This window comes from Tursiops truncatus, chromosome 8 (assembly GCF_011762595.2).
Source record: "Tursiops truncatus isolate mTurTru1 chromosome 8, mTurTru1.mat.Y, whole genome shotgun sequence".
Lineage (NCBI taxonomy): Eukaryota > Metazoa > Chordata > Mammalia > Artiodactyla > Delphinidae > Tursiops > Tursiops truncatus.
Genome location: NC_047041.1, coordinates 40,175,599 through 40,201,062, shown reverse-complemented (window position 1 = coordinate 40,201,062; position 25,464 = coordinate 40,175,599). Strand labels below are relative to the sequence as shown.

At 46.7% G+C, this 25,464-nt stretch overlaps 1 protein-coding gene across 2 annotated transcripts in view; it reads left to right on the top strand.

Annotated features, from left to right (window-relative positions):
* FAT3 (FAT atypical cadherin 3) overlaps positions 1 to 25,464 on the top strand; it is a 560,923-nt gene that overhangs the window by 498,416 nt on the left and 37,043 nt on the right. For both annotated transcript variants that reach the window (XM_073808321.1, XM_033862147.2), the window contains exons 13-18: positions 4,515 to 4,908; positions 7,454 to 7,664; positions 8,895 to 9,032; positions 10,170 to 10,313; positions 13,285 to 13,482; positions 16,603 to 17,401. In XM_073808321.1, the coding sequence (XP_073664422.1) occupies positions 4,515 to 4,908; positions 7,454 to 7,664; positions 8,895 to 9,032; positions 10,170 to 10,313; positions 13,285 to 13,482; positions 16,603 to 17,401 (1,884 nt within the window). The remainder of the gene's footprint in view (positions 1 to 4,514; positions 4,909 to 7,453; positions 7,665 to 8,894; positions 9,033 to 10,169; positions 10,314 to 13,284; positions 13,483 to 16,602; positions 17,402 to 25,464) is intronic.

Below are 25,464 nucleotides of genomic sequence, written 5' to 3'. Positions count from 1 at the left end.
GATTTTAATCCTCTGAAGGCCTGCCCGCTCCATGTGCCACAGTTAACGCGCAGAAACTTCACATGCGATGAAAATCATACTTCTCTTGGTAGTCTGGCATTTCAGCATCTTGAGAAGCTGAGTAGCTCCGTCCTCATTAAATTAAGTGTAAATTGGAGAAGAGAATTACGTACTTAAAAACACAGACACGAAATGATGGATTAATGTTATACCTTAATATAACACGTCGTGACATGCAGTGAGAGCATTAGACCAATTAGCAAGCAAGTCTTCTGCTCGGGTTCATCTTTTCTGCCCGGTACTTAGCGAAAAGCTGGTGATTTGAAGAATGGCATTTATCAAACGCCCTTGGATAGAAAGTTTCCACTTTAGTGACGGAACCTGCATTCATTTAACAAAAAGCCCCCATTGCCTGGTAATACAGCAAAAGACCCGAGTGCTCCAACAGAAGTATTGCCTGCACGTTGACATTTATGCATCTGACTTGATTTCTAGAAACCACTGAAATCTGTTGCAATTGTGTCTAAATTGGAGTTTAGATACATTCCAAAAATATATCCTGCTCTTTTCTTCAGAACTACCAAATCACAAGAGATACCACTTAGCAGGTTTGTTGGTTTGGGTGCCCACCCTGCCCCAACCTTTTCTAGTCTTACTTTCATATAAGTCTGACTGGTAACAGAAAGGAGAGGTAAACCGTAAATCTCCCTGTTCCTCCTGGTGTGAATGCACAAGATACTGTCAGAAGCAAAATATACGGGGAGTGGGGGGAGTTTGGGTCCACAACTTGTTGGGGATGGTTTTCTGCTGTGATACAGCAGAAACTCCCTGTCCCTAAGCTTTAAAGGAACAGAACCTACCCAGAGGGGAGCCGTGGTCTTTGTGTGGCTGGTCAGTGTCAGCCTTGTAAACGCAGGGTTCCAACAACAGGGCTAGCCGGCTGAGCTGGAAGCTCTGAAAACACGGCCTCTCCTGCTTGGAGGTCCGAGCAGAGCCGAGGGCCTCTGAATAGGGCTGGGAGAGAAATCTGCCGACTGGGAACACAGGCAGTATTTTTAATTAGATTTCAGCTATCTGTCCCAGTGAAGGAAACACAGGCGGTCATGAAAAGCACCTTCCCTTCGGGCCTTGCTGCCACAGAGAGGGGCAGTGTGCAAACCCAGCCCCTACCTCTCCTAACTCAGCGGGTTGGAGCACCATGGCTTTCAGAACAGGGTCAGAAATGGCCTTCCTCCTACGTGATCTTCAAGCCTGAAGAGGAAGCTTATCCAGGAGCACATCTGAAAATAGGACTTTGTCGCTCCTGCTTACCTACATATGCTAGTGGCCCCAGGGAAATCCCTGCGTCAGTGAAGTGGGTGTTGTCAGCAGATGTTCAGAGGAAAGATCCTGCATGAACTTCCTGCCCCATCTTATTGTTGGTAAGAGTGCTCTTCCATATGCTGGGGCTGGGAGTCAAATCCCCAGGGAACGTGTGTGATTTGAAAACCCATGTGGTGTATTTACGTCAATCACTGATGTGTTTCCATAAATGCATTTTTGTGTCTTTGAGAGGTGTCCTGACACTATCCCGTCAGTCAAGGCGGCTTCCAGGGCACACAGTCAGCTCCGACACCCAGGCAGGGTTATTGTTTTTCAGGTGCAAGCTTGATCACCTCTGCGATCCTCTGTGTATTCACCCCAGGAATTTATGTTGAAAAGTTTAATCTTGCAGCCACCTGTGAAAGTAGCCAGAAAGCATCCCTAAAACACCTGCTTTGGGTCCTTATTTCAAGGGACAGCAAGGAAAGAGCAAAGACTTCTTGTTTTTCATCCCAGCACCAATAAAATCAGAGGTTGATGTTCATATATCACAGGGTGGTTGTTTTGAAAGAGAAATAGAAGTAAATGATGAAACTTTGGAAAAAATGGACTCTCTGGAATGGAACCATGAACGAACTCTCAATGTTGACCTTCTGGTTAAAGCCACATAATGCAATTTCTGTCATTCCCTCCATGATTTTATTGGTTTGCTTGGAATTTTGGCTTAAGGGAAACTGTACATTGAGGGAGTAAAATGTTTAACTCTTATTACTGGCAAAGGCCTGTCCCCATGGTGAGATGATGTAGTAGAAAATGACAGTACGTAGGCCCTCCCTGTAAGAGCTTATATTCTAGGGGTCCCTGATTCACAAAAGACATTTTCAGGTAGTTGTCATAGCTAAAGTCATGACTGATGACTGTCTTCATTAAGAGCGTTTAGGCTCAACATGATGCTTTTCCGGCCTATGAAGTTGTTATGTTTTCTTTCTTATAAACTGTAACTCCTAGTGAATTTGAGGTTTATAAACCATTTTGAAGTGCTGAGCTCCTCGGATGAAAACAGTTAAGTCAATCTTCAGAATCGGAAGTTGGTCCAATCATCATTCATTGATTTGTTGGTTGTTAATGAACATTTCCTGGTTGGTAGGTTTTAGCTTTAGTATATATTAAGGTAAAATGGTATTTTGATAACTACGTGCATTTCTTTAAGCCATGGAACTGGAGACCACCCTCTGACTAGATCCTCTCCCTCCTTTGATGGGGTGCTCTAGGCTTACTGGCCACTGTATTTCTTTTTTCCCTTTATATTCCCTTACGACCGCATCCATTCTTTTTTTTTTTTTTTTTTTTTTTGTGCGGTACGCGGGCCTCTCAGTGTTGTGGCCTCTCCCGTTGCAGAGCACAGGCTCCAGACACGCAGGCTCAGCGGCCATGGCTCACGGGCCCAGCCGCTCCGTGGCATGTGGGATCTTCCCGGACCCGGGCACGAACCTGTGTCCCCTGCATCGGCAGGCGGACTCTCAACCACTGCGCCGCCAGGGAAGCCCATGACCGCATCCATTCTTATGGCTCTGCTGGCTCTCTGAATGCTGAAGACCCTCAAAAATGTAACTCCAGTTTGGACCCCTCCTCTGATCTCCAGCCTCCTCTGCTAACTTCCTACTTGAATCTCCACTTACATATAAAATGTCCATCTCACACTTAATCGATGCTAAACAGGGCCCGTGATCTTCGTCCAAATCCTATCGTCTTCCCGCAGTCAGTCCTCTCCATGGCAACTGATGGTAACTCCCTCTTTTCAGTCGCTCGGGCCCAAACCTAAGAGTCATTCTGGGATCTTCTCTTTCGTTCACATCCCACATCCTGCCAGCTCCACGGTGAGAAAGCCATCTATTCTCACCACCTCCAAGTTCAGAATACATTTAGGGCCCCTCACTTCTCACACCCACGTGTTCAGAGTACATCTGGAACCCGACCACGTCTCACCCCTTCCAACACCACCGTCCATTCCAGATGCCCTTATTGCACACCTGTCTTCCTGCAGGAGACTGCCAGTGGGTCTCTGCTTCCTGTCTTGCTGTTCTGTTCATAACCAGCTGCCTGAGCCATCCTGTTAATATCTAATTCATACCGTGTGACTCCCCTCCTCAGAGCCCTCCAGCGCTTCCCAACTACCACCAACGGCGTTCTTCCTCAGATTTCTGCACTGCTCACTCCCTCCCTCCCTCCTTCGGGTCTTCACTCAAATGCCAAACTTCCAACCACCTGTATTAAAAGGACCACCCTTCTCCCCAGCTCCCAAACTCCCTCTCCCCCCAGCACTCACGATTCCCCCCCATTATGGCTTCATTCTTCTCCCTTTTTATTCCCAAACATACCATGTATTTTACTGATTCTTTGTTCTTGTTCATTTCTTATTTACTCTCACCAGGAAGTAAAAATTTCCCTCAGGAAATGTTTGTCTCTTGTCCATTATGAGAATCTCTAGTCTTTGGAATAGTGCCTGATAGAGTCTAGATAAAAATGTGTCGAGTTAATTAATTAATTTGTCTTTCTCTTTCTGTGGCACATCCTGACGCTTATACCTGTTGGCATCTTAGAGTTTCTCTTAAGGATGCATGGTGTTCTTTAATATATTGAGAAGATCCAACTATTTCTTTTTTTATTAAGTTGCTGGATTGTTTATTAGGAGACGCATAGCGATCCTCAGGATAACAGTTTCAGATGGAGGTTATAAAGATATGAAGAAATTGCTTGAGGGCTTGAATAATAATAGGTTATATGTTCGTCGCTGTTTTCAAAGCGTTTTTCATCTTCCTTGTGGCCTAGGCAGGTAAGAAAGACTGTAACTTGTCCAAGCCACACGAGCCAGAAGAACTGAAGTCAGTTTCTCTAACATGATCAAGACAGTTGGTCAGTTATTTGAAAACATTGAAGGAAGGACTCATAACAACGTGACACATGCATGCAAAACGTTTTGCTTTAGATCCAACTATTTCTGATATTTCTTACCCATATTTTCCGTTTCTTTACCATTTGGTTCAGTTGTATATTTGTTATAAACTGAAGTCGTCGTAGGACCAAAGCCATTGGTTTCCATAGTTACCGTTTTTCTTTGTGTGGCCGTTAGACAGTCATCAAAGCCACAGTCTTCTAGTGCAGAGAGCGTCCGGCTGCGTCCCTCTCCGCTCACGCTCTCGTGTCTCCCACAGGCACCAACAGGAAGGTCGTGTACTCCCTGGCCGACTCGGCCGACGGGTTCTTCTCCATCGACAGCTCGTCTGGCATCATCATCCTGGAGCAGCCGCTGGACCGAGAACAACAGTCCTCCTACAGCATCAGCGTGCAGGCCACCGACCAGAGCCCCGGCCAGGCCCTGTCCTCTCTGGCCACTGTCACCATCACCGTCCTGGACATTAACGACAACCCCCCCGTGTTTGAGAGGAGGGACTACCTGGTGACGGTGCCTGAGGACACCTCCCCTGGCACCCAAGTCCTTGTTGTTTTTGCCACCAGCAAAGATATAGGCACAAATGCCGAGATTACGTACCTCATCCGGTCTGGAAACGAGCAAGGGAAATTTAGGATCAACCCAAAGACAGGTGGGTAAGCAGCAACCAACTTAGAATCTAAGCCTTCACTATACCCTGGTTCTCCTCCTAACCCTCTAATCAACTGCCCTTCTCGGTGGAAACAAGTCTTCTCAGAGCAGGACCTGCATGCCAACCCCAGAGTGCCCTCTGACACTCTGTTCCAAGGATGCCCCCTGCTAAGTTTCAGCTCCTTGCTGTGGGCTCACTGGGCAAATACTTGGCCCCTAGGTTGGCTCCAGGATTTTTCAGATTGACAAGCTCGGGAACAGTCATGTGGTTCAAGATGGGGAGATAGTATTTGCAGATGGAGCCTCAGGGTCTGTTTGTTTCTCTCTCTTTTCTGTTTGCTTGTTTTTGTTACTTGGGTCCTATATTTCTGTGTTGGAACAGCTCCTGGGGATTAGCCTCCAGTTGCCACTGTCCACGCTCAGGTGGCCACTCTCTGGTCACCTACCAAGGCAGATGTTAATGAGTGATCTGCACGGTGACCTTCAGGCCTTCTAAACCCAGCACTTGGCCGGCTGGAATGGGCATTGTATTTGATTCCTACTCACTGCTCCCATAGTCAGAACACTGCCATTTCTCACCACGCCCTTTTCAAACTCTGCGGGAGGGTGTGGCATCTTCTGGGGAAGAGATGTCTAGAAAGAAACCAAGAGAACAAAGAGAACCCTAGGGTTTTCTCTTCCTCGGGGAGTAATAACTAGTAGGGCTGTTTCGAGTAAGTGAAGAGGATAATTCAGAAAAAAGTTTGGCAATTCTTTGAAATGTAAACATACTCACCCTTGCGTTTTCAAAGAGTGTTTATATTAATATTTTCAAAGCTCTTTTGTGGATATTCTTATTTGTTTACCTATCCCCCTGTGAATAAGCAAGGCAGCCCATTTCACAGATGAGAAAAGTGAGTCCCTCATACCTTCTGGCCACTGGACATAATTCCGTCATCACTCAAGGAATATGTACTTGTTGAGCAAGAGGGCAAAGGAGGTCTGTTTTCTGTTGGATAATCCAAGACATATGAGCAAGAAACTATCGCAATTAGCAATGTTCGTGTAACGTGGCAGATACACCAGATTCCTATTAAGTCGTTAGTTATTTCTCCCATTTTCTGTATGAGCAAATCGGCTTCAGAGAGGTTAATTTTTCCAATGTGAGTAAGTTGTGGGTGGTGCAGGGATCCAGGATTTGAAGTCAGATCTCCCTGACTCTGGAATACATGCTCTAACCTCTATATAGCACTGCTATGCCATGGGGGTGCAAAAATTGCAGGACACGTAGTCCCTGCCTTAGTATAGGAGGGTGGAAACGTTAATGGAAGGATTGCAGCAGCAGCTTCTCCCACTTAATAACCCTGTTTATTAAGTGCATTACTTCAAATTAAAATGTATGGGGATTTTCCTCATTTAAATGTGTGTTAGCCTTAGCATGTCTAGTTATGGCCATTGTATATGAATACCATGGGGAAATGGTTGAGTACTGTTTAAATCTGGCTCTGGATAACGAGGCTGGGATGCGAAATAAAGCGCTAGGGGTGGTAATTGCTAAGAAAACATAATTATGGAGAGAAAGAGGCTCTTGCTTTAGGTACGACTTCTATTTCTCACCTTAAGTAGAAGGGCAGGCTTAGCTCCCTGAGAAGCTGCCTGTCTGGAAAGAGAACAGATGTGATGTACTCACCTCGGTCCTAGTGACTGTTTTCCAGGTGGGAGAGAGAGGTAAATGCCCTCGAGAACTGCTCTGCAGACGGTACAATGACCAGCTACCAAGTGCAGGAGGCAGGACTGGGTCGCCCACCAGAAAGGGCTAGGATGGGAAGGAAAGAACACTCAAGGAGCCCCTCGCGGAGGTGCCCCCACCTAGCTGCTTTCACCTGTTCTCCTTGCTTAATTTAAGAACTCTGTGCCATGGGTATTAGCTCTGCTCTGTAGTTGTAGACACTAAACTCACGCTTGCTATTTGGTAACAGATTCCCAAGTGTTTCCTTTTCCGTCACATCACTACATCCTGAACTTTCTGAGGTCTTCGTCCTCTTTGTGCCATAAAAGTTTCAGAAAAGCGGCTTATAAGTAGGGGAGGCACCTTAGTGGTTAATTCAGTTTAAGAGTTAGGTTAAGTCTGCAAGTATATACTTACTGATGAGGGACGGGGTCATGCAATCACGTCCACGCATCTTGGCACATTCTCAGTCTGCCTGGGTCCACCTGAGGAATCCTGGGGAGATGCTCATAGGGGATGCTTGCTCCGGTCCCTCCTCCCAAATTGCCTGAGAGTGAATAATGCCAGAGATTTTCAGGCTGCCCGAGGGAAGTTCAGAAGCTATTGCGGAAACATGCAAAGACCTGATTTCTTCAGCATTGTGTCTGATGGATAGCAATGTTTTAACTGACAGTGTTAATCAGACTCTGGGTTGCTTTGAGCTGGGTATTAAGTAAACCAATTCCTGAATATCTCAAACTCTTGGCTGGAAATGATGTTACAAATATTACCATGATTGTGGGACTGCTGACCAGAGTTTCTCCTAATCAAATCTAAAGCTCCCCATTTTCCTTCAAAGGGAGTATCTCCGTGTCTGAGGTCCTGGACTTTGAACTATGCAGAAAGTTTTACCTGGTGGTGGAAGCGAAAGATGGGGGCACCCCCGCCCTCAGTGCCATGGCCACTGTCAACATCAACCTCACAGATGTGAATGACAACCCTCCCGAGTTCAGCCAGGATGTCTACAGTGCCGTCATAAGTGAAGACGCCTCGGTCGGGGACTCTGTCATTTCGGTAGGTGCCAGGGGCGTGGTCCAGACACCTGGGACTAATAATCCTCAAGAGAGTAAAAAAGGGAGCAGAGTCTATCTCGGATTCTCTTCGCACTTCCTCTTTTCAGCGTCCTTTGGTCCCCAAGAACTCTAGTCAGACACCAGCCTTTCAACTACTCCTTCTCCACATTCTGTTAGAAAGGGTCTGATAAAGTTCATTTATATCAAGGTGTAAGTGATCACTCATCACGTTCCTCCCAGGAGTGTATTTTTTTGAGAAACAAAACAGACCATGGAATGAATTTCTAATGATAGCTCCTACTAGCTTGTGACCTTGGATGACAAGTTAGTAGATGGCTAAGGACAGAATAAGAACATCCTTCCCACCCACCCCCCCAAATACACACATACACACACACACACACACACACACACACACACACACACACACATACAGAAGGACAGCTACAAATGGGATCAAGCTTAAGACTGACTGGTTACTCTTAAAGGAGCTCTTTCTGGAAGGAATTTTTTCTATACCAATAAGAGCAAGCTATGTATTAGGAGGACACAGGTTCTCTTAGACATAGAAATTACATTTGGGAACAGTGAGTCAGTCCCGTCCTCAACACCCTCATTACCCCTAGGTGGGAGAGGTCCCTTCCACCCACCCTCATATCTGGCTCCTGCAGCACCAGCTGTTCATTCTTTACACATCCAAGGTAGACTTCCCAGGCCATTTCTCCTGGGGCCTGAAACGATTACAAGACTATTTCCATACATATAAATCCCAACATCACCAATGTGGAGCAGCAGACAGTGGGGCTGTGTGTTTGCCATGTGGGAAAGGGAATTTTCTTGGACTTCCTTAACATGGGAATGCATACATTTAGAAAATACCTGACTCAGTGGCAGAGACCATTGTTTTGCCGAATTGGGAAAGAACCCCCGAAGTATCCCTATCAGTTAGTGTTGGGTCTATCCTCACTGGCTCAAGGCCTGAGGAAAATCAGGCCTAGCAAGCATCAGGCTGTAGGCAGATAAAAATGAACATAAATAAAACGGCAGCTCTAGTAATGGTGCTTTCCTCCTTCGGCCAACCCCAAATCTCTTCCCCTGGCATTGGTGAGTAGAACGCCTAAGAAAACTCTCAGAGTTGTGCCCATTTGTACAGACCTGGGACCCTAAGAATAAACCTTTTCTCTGTCTGTCGTGTCATGTCTTTGCTTTGTTTTGCTTGTGTCCCGTGAAGCTAATAGCAGAAGATGCAGACAGCCAGCCCAATGGACAGATTCGATTTTCCATTGTGAATGGAGATCGAGACAGTGAATTTGCTGTGGATCCTGTCTCGGGACTTGTGAAGGTTAAAAAGAAATTGGACCGGGAACGGGTAAGCTAGTTTAGGCCTGCTCCCTTCCCATCCACACCCACCCCTTCACTGAAATCAGGCCAGACTCCATGAGTATAAGTGGGAAGGTTCTCCATTCTAAATAACGCGAGTGGGAATTCCCTGGTGGTTCAGTAGTTAGGACTCTGCGTTTTCACTGCCGTAGCCTGGGTTTGATCCCTGATCGGTGAACTAAGATCCCATCAGCCTCGAGGTGCAGCCAAAAAAAAAAAAGAAACAAACGAACAACGACAACAAAAAAACACACATTGAATAATGGGAGTAAATAGGGATGGACTAAAATGCAGCAGGAAGTATTTTCATTAGACCTTAGAAAGAATTTGTTGCCAGTAGATGCTGGTATTTTCTTATTTTTGGAGGCTTTAAAGAAAAAGCAAAAACCTGGCTTTCTAGATGGTTTGAATTTTGGTCCTTCCAAAGCAAGAAAGCAGAAAAGTATATTCAGCGTCGGGATCCTGTGGTCCTGGTTTCATGAACAGCATGGACCCTAAGTGAGCAGATACAAAAGGATAACCTGAAGGTATCTAGGTCAGAAAGAATGGTCCAGCAGATTCCTCTGCCCGAGGTTAAACTAAGTTTCTAAACACTGCCTTTTTGGACCAAAAATATGTCTTCAAAGTGAAATTTAAATATGGAAAAAGATGCCATAGGCGTGACGCTTAAACGTAGAAAGACTTCACTGGGTAATAGAAGCCCGTAATATACTCCCAAAGTATGAAAAGTCATACTTAGGACAGATCGGTTGTGACAACTGTTATAGTTTGAACGACGGCCAAGAGCTGTGGTTCTAACCTGGGCTGATTTTACCCCCAGGGGACATCTGGCAATATTTGGAGACATTTTTGGTTGTGACAAGCAGGCAGAGGCAATATTGACTTCTAGTGAGTAGAGACCAGGGACGCTGCTAAACACCCTGCAACGCACAGGTCCGCCCCCGACAACTAAGAATTATCTGGCCCCAAAGGCCAGTTGGTGCCGAGGTTGAAAAACCCCGGTCTAGAGACTCAACGTGAAGATGGCTCATCTTCCGCAAAGCACTGCAAGCCTGCAGCGCCTGAGCGAGCCCAGAAGGAAGCAAGCGCTGTGATCCTTCACTGTCGGCCCTTTGTGCTTTGGCAGGTGTCTGGATACTCCCTGCTCATCCAGGCAGTAGACAGCGGCATTCCTGCGATGTCTTCAACTGCCACTGTCAACATTGATATTTCTGATGTAAACGACAACAGCCCCGTATTTACACCTGCTAACTATACCGCTGTGATCCAGGTGAGCAAATCTGGCCTCCCAGGCTCTTGTCCTTATGCACTCATCCTCCTTCCTCCGCTGTTAGTTACTCATCTTGGTTTACTCTTGTTTTTACCTAATATCAACTCATCCCATCATAGGGCTAGTATGAAAAGAGCCTGATTCTTCTACTGCAACTGATTCATAAAACGTCGATCAGTGCTACGGCCAATGGGGTTCTTTCAAGTGTCAGGTGCTCTCCGTACACGGTCTGTCCTCACGACCACCCTCACTTTATAGTGAAGGAGGTAAGGATCTGAGAGGTTAAGTAGCTCAACCAAGATCATGAAACCGTTAGGTGATAGAGTCAGCATTTGAACTCGGGTCTGTCTTCTGAAAAGACTATTCTCTTCCCACAGTGACAGGCTGCCTTTAAGCCACTTTGTGCTATTCTAGCAGGGGAGGGAGGTTGATACGAACCATCTTGTTTGTCAAAGGGAGATTGGCCATCAGGCTAGAGCTGCTCCTCATTAAAATCAGTCTTCCAGGGCTTCCCTGGTGGTGCAGTCGTTGAGAGTCCGCCTGCCCATGCAGAGGACACGGGTTCGTGCCCCGGTCCGGGAAGATCCCACATGCCGCGGAGCGGCTGGGCCCGTGAGCCATGGCCACTGAGCCTGTGCGTCTGGAGCCTGTGCTCTGCAACGGGAGAGGCCTCAACAGTGAGAGGCCCGCGTACCGCAAAAAAAAAAAAAAAAAAAATCAGTCTTCCATAAGCAGTTTGTTTAGCAGTTTAAACCCACTTGCTCTCTAAAATTAGACTGCAGGAGAGAGTGACTTACTGCTGGTGTTCTGCTCTCAGAGAGAACGACTTTTCTTCCCAGCTATTTTTTTTTTTTTAATTCAAAAGATATCTCGTGAGCACGGTACTAAGCGCCAAGCTACGTCCATTTCCCAGTATTTCTAGAAGCTGAAAGTCCGACTTCAAGAGGATCAGGAAATCCAGTCCAGGAATACTGTCAGCATGGAGGACTTCCAGGAGACAGGGATGGATATATGTGTCTTGTGGGGACCATGGATACTTTAGGAAATCAGCCTCAGAATCACCTGCCCATCTTGAGGGGCGCCTTTGGAACAACATTCAAGACTTTGAGTCTGGCCATCTATAGGCCCCCAGCTCCCCACACCACTGAGCCCCCCAGAATCAGGCTGAGCAGCTCTCTGCTCCCTTCCTACCCCTTTCTCAGCGAAACCCGATTCCTTCCCCAGCGGTATTTTGGTTTCCTCTCCTCTCTGATGCTCATTCCAGCAGCTGTGCATTCCTGCCCCTCTCCAGCTTCCACAGAGCTCCCCCCCAGGCTCTGCCCCTTCCCCTACTGCCGCTTCCCTCCATGGCTCTGCTCCCCACCTGTCCCCACGATGCTGCTCTCTGCCCCCCCTCCCCTGCCTCCGCTCACTAGCCCAGCGCCAAATGGGCTCTGGCTACTCAAGGTCAGTTTTATGACACGCGTCGATCAGCTTGACAGACTGTTCTCACACGCGCTCCAGGAAGTCAGCAGGGAGAGAACAGAGACTCTGAGCCCACGAGCGGGGACCGTGGCTTCTTGTCTGCAACACTGGGCCCGTCTGTGTTCTCTTTCACCCTCCTTCCTCGGATGCGACCCCTCAGGCACACATCCTCTTACCCTCTCTCTTGTATGGAGGAAATGGCTTTTATAGAGAGAGCAAACAAATCAATAAATCTTCTGTGTTGTGTGGGGCTGAGGATACTGTCAGCTTGCACTAATAAATCTACACTGGGCTGGGACGTTTCCACAACTTATTCCAGCGGGAGACGGTGTCTAGTTCCTGATAACCAAAAGGCCACTTGAGAGGAGAAGCAACATGAGAAGTATCTGAGGTTCTTTTCTCCTGCAAAAAAAATGCTCCTCCCATTGTTCACCCCAGAATGATTTTCTTTTTCCAACACATGGTTCTCATAAGACTAATTCAGCGCCTAACACATGAGTGCGCCCGCCCCGCCCGTGACTGCTGTCATGCAGGGTATCATTGTCTCCATCTCTGGGACCCAAACTCAGTTAATCCAAAGTCAATGTCATCAGAAGGCCTGAACGAATGAAAATGACTTCAGGCCCGAGCTGTGGGAATGCTGAAGTCTAAACAGAGCAGAGCAAGGAAACCAGTGCCTGAGCTACCGAAGAGTTCAATTTGGTGTTTTCAAAGTAAGGACAACCTTGGGCCCAAGAAGGAGTAACTAGGAGCCTTTGTGTTTCCATCTGGAGTAGAAGGCAGAGTTTCTGCAAAATCCTGTTGGCATAATGACATCCGGACTTCCGAAACTTACAGATTCCTTTTCTCTTCATTCGCTAACTGAGGAATATCCATCCCATCCCGTTTCCCTTCCCTTAAGAAATAGCAAAACTGTGTTCTGATGGCTGGGGTGAAAAGCCCTGTTTTTCACCTGACACCCGCCTTTGTATTTTTCCTGGGAAGTTGCCAGGATGTCCCCCTAAAGAGTCCGGTATTGTGACTTTGTGTCACCATGTTGGGCCTCCGCATAACTGTGCTGTGGTAAGTGTGACGAAGTGCTTTCCCATCCTGAAAGGTTGATGTTTTCTTGGCCCGAAAGGATTTCTGACATTGTCATGAAGGCTGATGAGCACCGTGTATCTCTGGAGCCGTTCGGGTGAACTCAGGGCAGTTCCAGCCTTTCGAGGACAAGGTATAACCAGCAGCATCCTTGGAACCTGCAAACCCATTCAAAGCCAAGTCCTCGTGTTTTCACGTGCAGCTCACTGTCTCACAGGGCAGCTGTGGAGTGGCAGCGAAGGATGGGAAACATGACACTCACAGAGGCCAGCACATTTTCAGAAGACAAGATAACATCACAGGGAATCCCTTCCGCAAAAAGCCCTGTTTCTAGCACAGCACTCTCAGCTGGTAATGATGGGTTTTCTTTTTAAATGTGAAGAGAGGTGTAATTTTATCTTCCCTTTTAATATACTCTCTTATGCAGGAAAATAAGCCAGTAGGCACCAGCATTTTGCAGCTCGTGGTGACAGACAGAGACTCCTTTCACAATGGGCCTCCCTTCTCCTTCTCTATTTTGTCGGGAAACGAAGAGGAGGCGTTCGTGTTGGACTCGGATGGGATCCTGCGCTCAGCCGTGGTCTTCCAGCACATGGAGTCTCCAGAGTATGTGCTGTGTGTCCAGGTACAGCCTCATCCTCTGGCCGCATCGGGCCAGCTTTCTCTCGTGCTGGTTGCTGGGCCCGTTGGTTGGGTTTTCTTTGTCAAGCAAGTCAACATAAATCATTACTCATTTTAATTTCAAATTCAATTTCACACCAATAAAAGTGGCCTCTGTATGTGAAGTTGAACAGGAAGGAAAGGAAGCATCATTGTTGAAGTGGGACGTTCCCGTAGGGTGTGCCGGGCTGATGGTCACTGGGCTTAAATCTGCATTCTGAAAATTCCTGGGGTTCTAGTCGAGCCCCAAAGACAACTCATTTGTCAAGCCTTGCTGCTTGGTACTGAGAAGTGTTTCCCAGGTCAACCCGAGTGGGGAAGGAACCAATCCTTGTCCTAATGTGATTGAGCTATTTCATGGCCTCTGCTTTTGAAGAGACCTCAACTTGGTACGTTTCCCCAGTGAGATGGGAGGGGAACAGGGATTCAGATGGCAATGGCCTCCCAACATTTCAGCTTCTTCAAGGTCATGGTGTAAAATGAAGTGAGACAAAGAGGCAAAAGTGGCAGTTATGGGAAGGGTGTGGGTAGGAGCAGGAAAGAGAGAGCACCAAAAATTCACTGGGTGCAAATTTTGCCAGTACCAAGATGTGGGTCCCATCAGTGAAATTGAGTGACTTTTTTTACCCACAGTTGGCACAGAGGGCAACCTAAACTCATTATTGATGGTGGCAATAACAACAATAGCCATTCTTTATGTAGCATTTCATTGTGTACCTTATTTCTCTGGATAAACTATGGCTTACTCTACTCCACGAAACCTTCCAAATTAATGACTTTTGGGTCCAAGCACATTGATAAACTCTTCAGTTGCCACCCACGCGTCCAACAATATTATGTGAATGATTTTATATCACAGTATAGGTCCTCAAGGGCAAGGAGAGAGTTTTAGTGCCTTCTCACAGAAGCTAGTACAGTTCTTTGCATACCTTCTCTGGTTGTTAGAGAGCATATTTCATAACTCAGACTTTGTAAACACCAAAACTAGTAAACCTAAAAACTAGTAGGAGAGCTTCCTCCTACTAGTCCCTTATATTAAACTACCACCAAGTCGCACGTTTCTGCCTTCATAAGGTCCCCGTGTGCATCAGATATGTTCCCTTTGCCATCACCCCACTTTATTCTATATCGCCCGATACTCATACTATTGCAGAAGCCTCCCGGGTGTTCCTCTGGCTTCCGCCTCATTCTTTTCTGATCTATCCCTACACCCCTCCAGGCTAATCATTCCACTTTGATTATATCAGTCCACTTTGATTATGTCATTCCACTAAACCAGAGGTCAACAGACTATAATAGCCCCTGAACCACATCCTGTCCTCAGCCTGTTTTTTATAAGTAAAGTTTTATTAGAACACAGCCTCACCGATTCATTTACATATGCTCTGGGCTTCTTCTCTGCTGGAATGATAGTTGAGTAGTTGATAGAGATCGTATAACCCCAAAGCCTAAACTATTTCTTATCTAGCCCTTTACAGAAAAAGTGTGCCAACCCCTAGACTAAATCCGTCTGAGCTCCCTAGTGCCTGAAAACTTGTGAATTCTGACTCTTTCAGACTTTAGGCAGACACGACTGTGCAGTCCTTCTCAGGCCACAAGCCCATGAGTCCGCCGCCTTACACCCAGTGGCTTCATGCCTTTCTGTCACCCTTCTGGTTTTCAACATCTGAGTGGGCAACCTCTGGCCTATAGAGTCCAAACTCATCACTGTCTTTTTTTTTTTTTCGGTACGCGGGTCTCTCACTGTTGTGGCCTCTCCCGTTGCGGAGCACAGGCTCCGGACGCGCAGGCTCAGCGGCCATGGCTCACGGGCCCAGCCGCTCCGCGGCATGTGGGATCCTCCCGGACCGGGGCACGAACCCGCGTCCCCTGCATCGGCAGGCGGACTCTCAACCACTGCGCCACCAGGGAAGCCCCATCACTGTCTTTTGAGGCCATACACAGTTTCACTTCAAGTTCAACCTAATTTGCTAAATTTATCTCTTCTTACACGAATATTCCATTTCAGCATCTCCGGTTCATATAATTCATTTTTAAAAGCATATGGTGATGGTAATAATAAAAATGACAACATTACATTAACTCTCACATACTAAGTACTTCTGTGAGTCAAGCCTGTGCTAAGTACGTTGCAATCACTGTGTCTGTTAATCCCCACAGTACAAGAATCCTGTGAGGTAGATATGACTATTTTATTCAAATTAAAGATACAGAAATTGAAGCTCGAAGAAGTTAAGTGACTTACTCCAGGCCAGACACATAGAGGCAGAGCCAAGATTCAAACTCAGGTCTCTGTGATGAGCAAGCCTGTGCTTTTCTACTGCCTTCTACATACAAGGACACGTCTCCTCAGACGGTACCTGGCCTGCAAGGTCCTTTGCAGGCCCACATCTCGAGATACCCGCCCTGGGGACCCAGCCCCTGAGAATCTGCCCTTCTCAGAAGTCCTACAGCACTGACTACCTTCACATTGCACATGGCAGGTTCTCAGTAATGATCTGTTTCAGGGTAGTGGTTCTGTCAATTCTTATGTAAAGAAGGAAGTCAAAATGGGTTTTTTCAGGCTACCTATTTTGCCCTTCAGTGTACCATCTTTTATTCTAAACCCTGATATTGTGTACTTCTCACTTAAAATAACATTGTTTCTTAAATGTGCAGAAAAGTGCTGTCTGGTCCAATCAAAAGCAAAGAAGCCAAAGAGAACAAAGATTTCTCCTACAAGTGGGAATGCCACTTTATGGGGTTCCCCTGTGGCTTCTGTCCAAAATTAAAACAAGGCCAGCCTGTTGTGGGCATGCTGGATCCTATAGCACCCTCTGTTCTCCCTCCCAATTCACCCCCATGGCTTTATTGTGTTGACACATTTTATTGTCCATAACAGAGTGTACATATGGGGACCCCAGGTGATAAATCACTCCTCTTACTTAAATGCACATCCTCAACATTTTGCAGAATAGTGGCAGGGGATGGAGGAAGAAGCAAACATGGTTAAAGGAACAGACATCTTCAGAGTTTTGTTGATCTTTTTTTAATTATTATGTTTTTTTTCTTACTTCCTTGGCTTTCTCCCTCTTGGTTGTTTTAGGCAAAAGACTCAGGCAAACCTCAGCAAGTTTCTCACTCCTACATCCGCGTGCGGGTCATCGAGGAAAGCATCCACAAGCCCACAGCCATCCCCCTGGAAATTTTCATCGTCACCATGGAGGACGACTTTCCTGGTGGGGTCATTGGGAAGATCCATGCCACAGATCAAGATGTGTATGATGTCCTCACATTCGCCCTGAAATCGGAGCAGAAAAGCTTGTTCAAGGTGAACAGTCATGATGGGAAAATCATCGCCCTAGGAGGCCTGGACAGCGGGAAGTACATCCTGAACGTGTCAGTGAGTGATGGCCGTTTCCAGGTGCCCATCGACGTGGTCGTGCATGTGGAGCAGCTGGTGCACGAGATGCTGCAGAACACCGTCACCATCCGCTTCGAGAACGTATCCCCCGAGGACTTTGTGGGGCTGCACATGCACGGGTTCCGGCGCACCCTGCGGAACGCGGTCCTCACCCAGAAGCAGGACAGCCTGCATATCATCAGCATCCAGCCCGTGGCGGGCACCCATGAGCTGGACATGCTGTTCGCGGTGGAGACGCCCAACAGTGAGTTCTACAAGCCGGCCTACCTGATCCAGAAGCTGTCCAATGCCAGGAGACATCTGGAGAACGTCATGCGCATCTCAGCCATCCTGGAGAAGAACTGCTCCGGGCTGGATTGCCAGGAGCAGCACTGCGAGCAAGGCTTGTCGCTGGATTCCCACGCGCTCATGACCTACAGCACAGCTCGCATCAGCTTCGTGTGCCCGCGTTTCTACAGGAACGTGCGCTGCACCTGTAACGGTGAGTGCGGTTCGGAGGGTGCCCTCCCCAGTCCTGAGCTTTCAGAGGTGGCCTGGATTACCATCCTGGCATGCATGCATTCGTTCATTCACTCATTGGACAAAATATTTACTGCCCGCCATGTCTTGCACATTGTAAATAGTGCTGCAGTGAACACTGGGGTGCGTGTGTCTTTTCAGATTAGAGTTTTTGTCTTTTCTGGATATACGGCCAGGAGTGGGATTGCTGGATCATACGGTAACTCTATTTTTAGTTTTTTAAGGAACCTCCATACTGTTCTCCACGGTGGCTGCACTAAGTATCGTATGATATCACCTACATGTGGAATCCAAACACAAATTATATGAACGAACTTATTTACAAAACAGAAATTGACTCTCAGTCATAGAAAACAAACTTATGGTTATCAAAGGGGCAAGGTGGAGGGTATATATTAGGAGTATGGGATTAACAGATAACAATACTATATGTAAAATAAACAATAAGCACCTACTGTATAGCACAGGGCGCTATATTCAATATCTTGTAATAACCTATAATGGAAAAGAATCTGAAAAAGAATATATATATATATATATATATATATATATATATATATATATAGAACTGAATAACTTTGCTGTACACCTGAAGCTAACACGTCACTGTAAATCAACTATATTTCAATGTTAAAAAAAAAAAAAGTAGGAATTAGACGTGTGATAACAGGTAGGGGAGGGACAGCATTCCAGTGGAGGGGCTGTTTGTATGAGGCTTAGGGGCAAGACAGCAACCTACAATGAGGGGATTGAAAGAGATTTCCAGTGATGACAAAGGAGACTTGTGAGTCGGCCCAGTGATCACAGAAGAGCCATTAGCCAGGGTGACGTTCTAGAAATTATCTCAAAGCAGTGGGAGCCATTGGCTCATTTGACGGGGGAGAAGTGACAGAATCAGGTCTGTATTTCATGAAGAGCCTGCTGGCTGCAGAGGTGAATGGGTTAGACGGGGCCGGGCCAGAGGCAGGGAAACAAGTTCAGAAGCTATCACAGAGGGGAAAGGCAGCTGGATTTGCTTCAGTGAAAAACAGGGGCCAGATATTCCGGAGCACAGTCAAGGGGTGGATTCAGCCCTCAGAGCGGCAGAGATGGAATGGTTTGTATTTGTCGACGTAACTAGAGTCTCTGAACCTTGACCTTCCCTGGTCAGAGGCCATAGCTGCACAGAGTCGCATGACCACAGTGGTCAGCAAGAAACCTTGCTCTCTCCCTCTTTTTCTCTCTCTGACATGTGGCACCATAAATTCACTGCCCTCTTCGAAGAAAACTGCACCTGGAGTTTTTCTAGCCAGTGAAAACTTGGCCTAAAGGTACTGTGGCCAGAAGAGAAGCCATTTATAAAACATCCTTTAGGTAATTGAGGACAGGCAGGGCCCCTGCCCTCTTCCCTTGTAGAACGTTTTGTGTTGCACTTTGGAGAATGAGTTCATCAGAGGAAGGCCCCAGAGATCACAGCTCCCTCGAGAGACCTTTTGATGACCTCCGAGCAGCCTAGAAGAGTGCTGGCCACTCACTTCGTGGTCCCCAGTGAATTCTGTTTGTGTTTTCATCACGTAGATGCAGTGATATCCAAACTGTTGAATATGTAAATTAGCTCCAAAGGAACTCCAAGCATGTGTGCTAGGTGAAATGCATTTCTGGCAGAAGCCACCAACATGCAGGATTTATGAATGCCAGTCGTCCAGACCCTACCTATATTTCCTTTGTAGGCAAATTGATTTATGTACCAGAGCTCTGCTAGAGCCTTCCTGCAGTGATTCACAGCAGGGTTCAAAAGAGGTTCGAGACAGGACAGTGCAGACTCTGCAGGAGAAACTAAACCAGCTAATTAATCCTTGTGCTCTGGGAACTCATTTCGTTCAGTAGAAAACTGTGGTGCCGGCAATGTCCTAGGCACTGCAGATTCAAAGTGAAAAAAGACACAGTTCCTGCTCTTAGGAGCTGGCTATTGTGAACTCAGCTGTTGCAAGTACCTGTTTGCATTAATGGTGTTATAAGGAATGCTGGGGAGGAAAAAGGACAGAGTCCCTATCGTGGCCAGAGGAAAGCTTTCTGTGACATTTAGGCACCAGAGACCACCTATATTCTAAGTTTTGAGGGATGAGTATGAGTTCTTCAAGAAGAGACAAGGGGAGGGCAGGCTTAGCAGTTTTCTTCAAAGCAGGGATTTAGATTTTGTTGGAGAGAGGGGTCTTGCTCTGCATTTTGCATGAGACACTGATGTTTTAAATGCAGTGAGTTTCAAGGTGGTATCCTGGCCCAGGGCTCCTGTCCTCGAGTCCCCATAAATCTTTCCACTCCCGGGAAACCCAGAATGCTGGAAGTTTTTGTGATTCAGCCCCGAGACGTCCCAAGAGGAGGCTTTCTCGGTTTAAAAAGCGAGCATTTCCTGAACAAGAACTCTGTGCAGACTCGCCTCACTTCTCAGCCCCTTTGCACCTTTAAGTCACTCTTGTAATTAAGCTGCAAAATAAAATACTGGATGTTAGTGGTAAAAGGACCTCAGAACATCATCTGGCCCAATCCCCATCTTCAGCAGCTGATATACGATAATCTCCCTTTTATAAATATGGTAGCTGCCTGCCTTGCCCAGGGCCATACGGCTGGTGAGAAGGGCATGCTGATTCAATAAAGGTTCATCTTGGGCCCTTGTTTTATTCCCTGCATCTTAAGAACAGGAACTCTTCCATTTTTTATAGGATTCATAACCCCAGTGCTATGTACTCTATAAGAATATTCAAATAACCCCATTTTTCCTGACTGATCACCAACCTCATAGACCCATGGCAGAATAGCAGAGGATCTCAGACTCCACTATGCCTGTGGCTTACTAGAAATGCCCACTCCTGAGACCCGCACTCAAATATAGCAGGAGGTTTTGGGTGGAGCCTGGGAGCCACTATATATGTGGCCTGGGTGATTCTAATTCTGGCGAGTTTGGTGAGGAAACCAAACTCTAAGAAATCTCACATCAACATAAAATAGAAACAATTTCCTCTGGGTTCAGAGGGCAAACTCTTAATTATCATAGTAATGGCTCTCTCGGTTTTTCTGAAGTATCCTCGTAAATAAAAATACAGTGAAGAACTGTTAAGGAAAGCATTAATCATTTTAGACATTTTCTCATTTATTGGAAAGGAGAGGTAATTGAAGTCAGTAAATGCCCCCAGGCCCCCAAACACACACACATACACACACACACACACACACACACGCACACCCAGTACTGCTGCTTGTCTGTTTATCCTAGAAGGTTGACAGATACAATAAATGGACTTTTCCACCACTTGGTGGAATAATTAGGATGATAAATAGAGGTAGCTGCCCATTCTGGGCTGTGTAGTAATATTTATACAGATTTGGCCTCAATATTCTACCCTCCTCCCAACTTCCAACCCATCTTTCTCTCATGCAGACTTTTGGGTCAGATTAACATCATTTACATCTTAAACCAAAATGCTGAGTTGCTTTGACAAAATGCAAACAGGCTTGAAATTTAGTGCCAAAGAGCCTCATTATAGTCCAGCCCCCACAAAGCATCACGTTTGAACAAAAGTTTGAGAGCTACAGAGAGAGTTCTGAGGTCGTGCGGTGGCTCCTGGTAAACTTTAGATGTTCGGTGAACTTTGGCACTTGGGTAAGAAAGCCCGACACCAACCTAAACGATGGGGAATGATAAAGGCCCTTGAGCTCCTCTGCGGAAGCCAGAGGACAGAGCATTGGGGCAGCCCATGGGGCAGTGATGATTGTCCAGTTTGGAAAATTTTCATTGATTTTTCAAAAGTCTAATCTAGAAATAGATCAAAAAGGAGACGCTTTGTCCAAGAGAATGGACTCGCCACGAGACCATCAGAGTTTAAGACCAATGTGTTTATGAGAATGTTAGTGGAAGTGGATGCCTGATTTGCCTAGTCCTGGTTCAGATATGGAACCCAGACTAGAAACTGGAGCTCCAGTAAAACGCGTGGAGCGTCTGCCGTGGGTGAGCTCTGTGCTGGCAGGGCTGAGGGTGACAGCAGCCGTGCCCTCAGCCAGTGGTGTATGATGCCACTGTGAGGGTTTGCAGGGCAGGGAGAAGAACACTGAGGGTGATGCCACCTGCACTAGGTCTGAAAGGATGCCTAGAATTAGGTAGGTGATGGGGAGGGAGTGCTCAAGCCTGAGGAACATTAGAGCCAAGGAATAGAGGCGAGAAACCGCGTGCAGTGCAGTGCACAGATAAAGGCTGGGACAAACATAGCAACTAACATTTAGTGAGCAGTGACCTGTTACTGAGCTGTGTTTCACACAGGTGTCATTGCATTTAACCCTCATCATAACCCTAAAGGGTAGGTATCATTAACTTTCCTCAAAAGCTAAGGAAACTTGGACTTGGAAATATCAGTTGACTTGCTCAAGGTCACAAACTTAGTAAGGGTCAAGCTAGGATTCACACCTGGCAGTCCTAACCACTGTACCCTATCACCTCTGCACAGATGTGAAAGGAACTTGAAATTCACCCAGTCCAACCTCCCACCCACTACAGACATCCTGTTCACTGTACTCCTGGCACAATAATTCAGCCAAGGTTTGAACCCCAGTCCGGGCACTCACTACCTCACAAGATGGACCTAAGACAACTTCTCTCTTCTAGGGCACCAAAATCCACCTCCTTGTGATGTCACCCAGCTCCACCATTTAGAGCCACACAGAACCCGAGCTGTCTAACCCCTCCTGTACAAGATGCCCTCCAGTCATCTAAGGATAGTTTTTAGGACCCCTTGAATCTCTTTTTCTAGACAAACAACAGAAGTTCCTTTGCTCCTTGGCTGTGAAAAATAGGAGCTAGAAAGAGTTGTCATTCCTGTAGTTGGGGCACAGAAAAAGCATAAAGGAAGGAATCCTCTGTCCTACTTGAAGGAGTCCATGAAAGGCGCTGGAAGCAATGAATAGTCCTGGGAAGGTATTTTGAGCAGAGAGAGAAGTGAAGAGAAAAGCCCAGGGATTCGGGGCACCCTTTCATTTGCTCACTCACTCAACAGTGAATTAAATACTTTTCCAAGCCCTAGGCGGGCTGCTGGAGATACAGTGGTGAGTGAGGCTAACATGGTCCCCATTCTCATGGACCAAGAACCGGCATCATGTACTGAGCGAACAACAGGGAGCTCAGTTGGATTGAGTTGGATGGTGGGGAGTCTGGACAGTCCTGGAAAAATATGGTAAGACAGGTAAAAGGAGCCTGTGAGAGGCAGCCACAGTGATGTACTTCTCGTAAGCACAATAAAATAAAATAAAATGATGAACGCTTCTGCAAGGCAGTAAGACACTTAAAACTTAGCCTTGATGAGTTTTTAAAAAACATAAAACAGGGCTTCCCTGGTGGCGCAGTGGTTGAGAGTCCGCCTGCCGATGCAGGGGACAGGGGTTCGTGCCCCGGTCCGGGAAGATCCCACATGCCGCGGAGCGGCTGGGCCCGTGAGCCATGGCCGCTGAGCCTGCGCGTCCGGAGCCTGTGCTCCACAACGGGAGAGGCCACAACAGTGAGAGGCCCGCGTACCACAAAAAAAAAAAAAAACAACAAACAAACATAAAACAACCTGAGATTGGGTTTGCACTTGGGCTGGGGATTGTTAATGCTAATTCTCAAAGGACAGAGCCCATTGTCCCAACCCCAGGGATTCTGAATAATTTAGTGTTATCTCCGAATCTTAACCAGATTCCCCCTAAAAACTGGGAAGTTTTTATTTCTCATTCACAACAGATATGTCTCTGCAGATCCCTGATCTCCAGCATGCATGAGTCCTGGAAGTGCCAGGAGAGGTTTGGAGGTACCCAGTGTGGAGGTGATACCAGCTTCTCACCATGTGGATAACCCCTTATATATTCCATCCACACACAGCTGCCCCAGAGAGGATATGTTGAATGAAACTGTACTCAGCCTTTAGCAGAATCATCCAGAAAATATGGCGGAGCCAAGCAAACACCAATCAACATGATTCTGTGCTTCTGGGAGAACCACAAGAAACCACTTCAAAGCCAAGGGACCTTAGGAGAATGTGCTTTAAAACTTCATGCAGGCCAGGAATTAAGAAGGAAGCTTATTGACTTATGTGGCATCGGCTGAGACGTGGCATCTTGGCAAAGCATGTGAACTCAGGGTGTAGGATGTTTACCATCAGTCATTAGATTCTCAGTATAATGAGGCAGTGATATAAATCAAGAGGTTGAATAAGCTCAAAGTGGCAGCAATAATAGTCACAGCTAAATACTGATGTATTAGCTAAAGGCATAGACTTAACGCTGGGAGCTGTGGGAATTCTGGGGAGATAAGGAGAGGAGAGTCATACATAGGGAAGTAAGACCCTTTTAAAACCACGGGAGGATCACCTTCCTCCTCCCTGCAGGTTCCAAAGCTCTGAGCTTCTGCTCAAGTGAATTGTATATTGTCAGCTCTGTAGAAAGTGACCTAAATTTCCAACCGAGCGAAGTTTCAGGGGTGGTAATCCTTGTGATGAATGGCCACATCATGGGCACATTTCTCCTGGTAGAGAGACTTTGTGAAAAGAATACCTCTGTCCGAGATAAGCTTGTGGAGGGGCTAACCCAGCTGCACATGGCCTGTGACGCTGATTAATAAAAAGCTCCTCCCGTGCACGCAGTATTTCATATCATCTGTCAGTTTACAAATCGTGAATCTGACCCAGAAAGAACAGCAAGAAAAGGATTACACTGGAGTTTAGATCTCTGCCATATTGTCAACCTAGTGTCTCCAGTTTGGGGACATTGTAGTAATTTGTTTTTATTCTAATTTTTTTTCTTTACAAGTTTCTTTCACATACATTAACCCATCTAATGCTCACAACTCTACGAAGAATCATTATCCTCATTTTTCACAAAAGAAAAGCAAGACCCAGAGAAGTCAAGTGACTTGTCCAGAGCCACACAGGAAATACGTTGAATAACTAGTCAGGGCCAAAATCCAGGGCTGCTGCTTGTCAATGCCGCACCCTTTCCTATTACAGTGCCCCACCTTCCAGAGGGGACCTAGGGATGGGAAACAGAGATTTCTCTGCCTGCCTTATGCTCTGACAATTGCTAAAAACATCTGATCCTTCTGCCCTGCCCTGACTCACCACAAATGGTGTCAGTGGGTTTGATAAAGTGGGACCTTTCTCCCTTCATGCTCACTCTGGCACCAAACTGATGGATGCCTGGAGATGCAGATCATGAAGGTCTAGAGCCTGCATTCCCCCCAAGCTGTCACTGATCACAGAACAAGTTAATTAAACCTGGATTATTTAACGACAGTTAATAAGATAGACTTCCTCCCAGAAGCCAATGGGAGCAGACACTGTTGTCCCTTAACGGTTGTACGGGAGTGGATGAGGCACTTTCCTCCACCAGAGAGAGGGTCTTTAAGACTCCTAACGATAGCAGGCATGAGTGCTTCTCTGCAAAGGGGATGATGTGAGCATATGTTTTCTAAAAACAAGTTAACCCCTCAACACCCATTGAAAGCATACTGGATTCTGTGTTGCTGGAAACTTTACGGCTTTGGCTGGGAAGAGGGTTGTTATCCCCAGGAAAGTGTCCCAAAGACCCAGGCGTGGGTACATGGGAGGTCAAAGGACACACGGCATTGTTCAGGGTTGGCGTATGAGGGTCAAGTCCCTCTCACGATAAATATTTCAGAAAGGACCTAATTCCTTATCATAGTTGAAGAGAGGGAAGAACTACAGTATCGCATATGGGGAGTATTTGGTTTGGGGAAACCTGTTTTTCAGTAACCAGAAGTCTTTCTCTACTTGGAAAAGACTGCATTTCGTGCACATGCTCACATCTGTCCCCAGCTAAGGAGCATGTTACATTTACACTGACGTCCAGACTCTAATCTGCCTTCATACTTCCTTGAGCCACAAGAGAGCAGACGGTGAACAGAGCAAACTGACAGCAGCAGCTGGAGCCAGAACGTTTACGGCTACTCCCGTCCCGGGCCGGGAGGCAGGGAGGAGGCCCCCTAGGATTTTTAAACCATCGAGAGGCAGA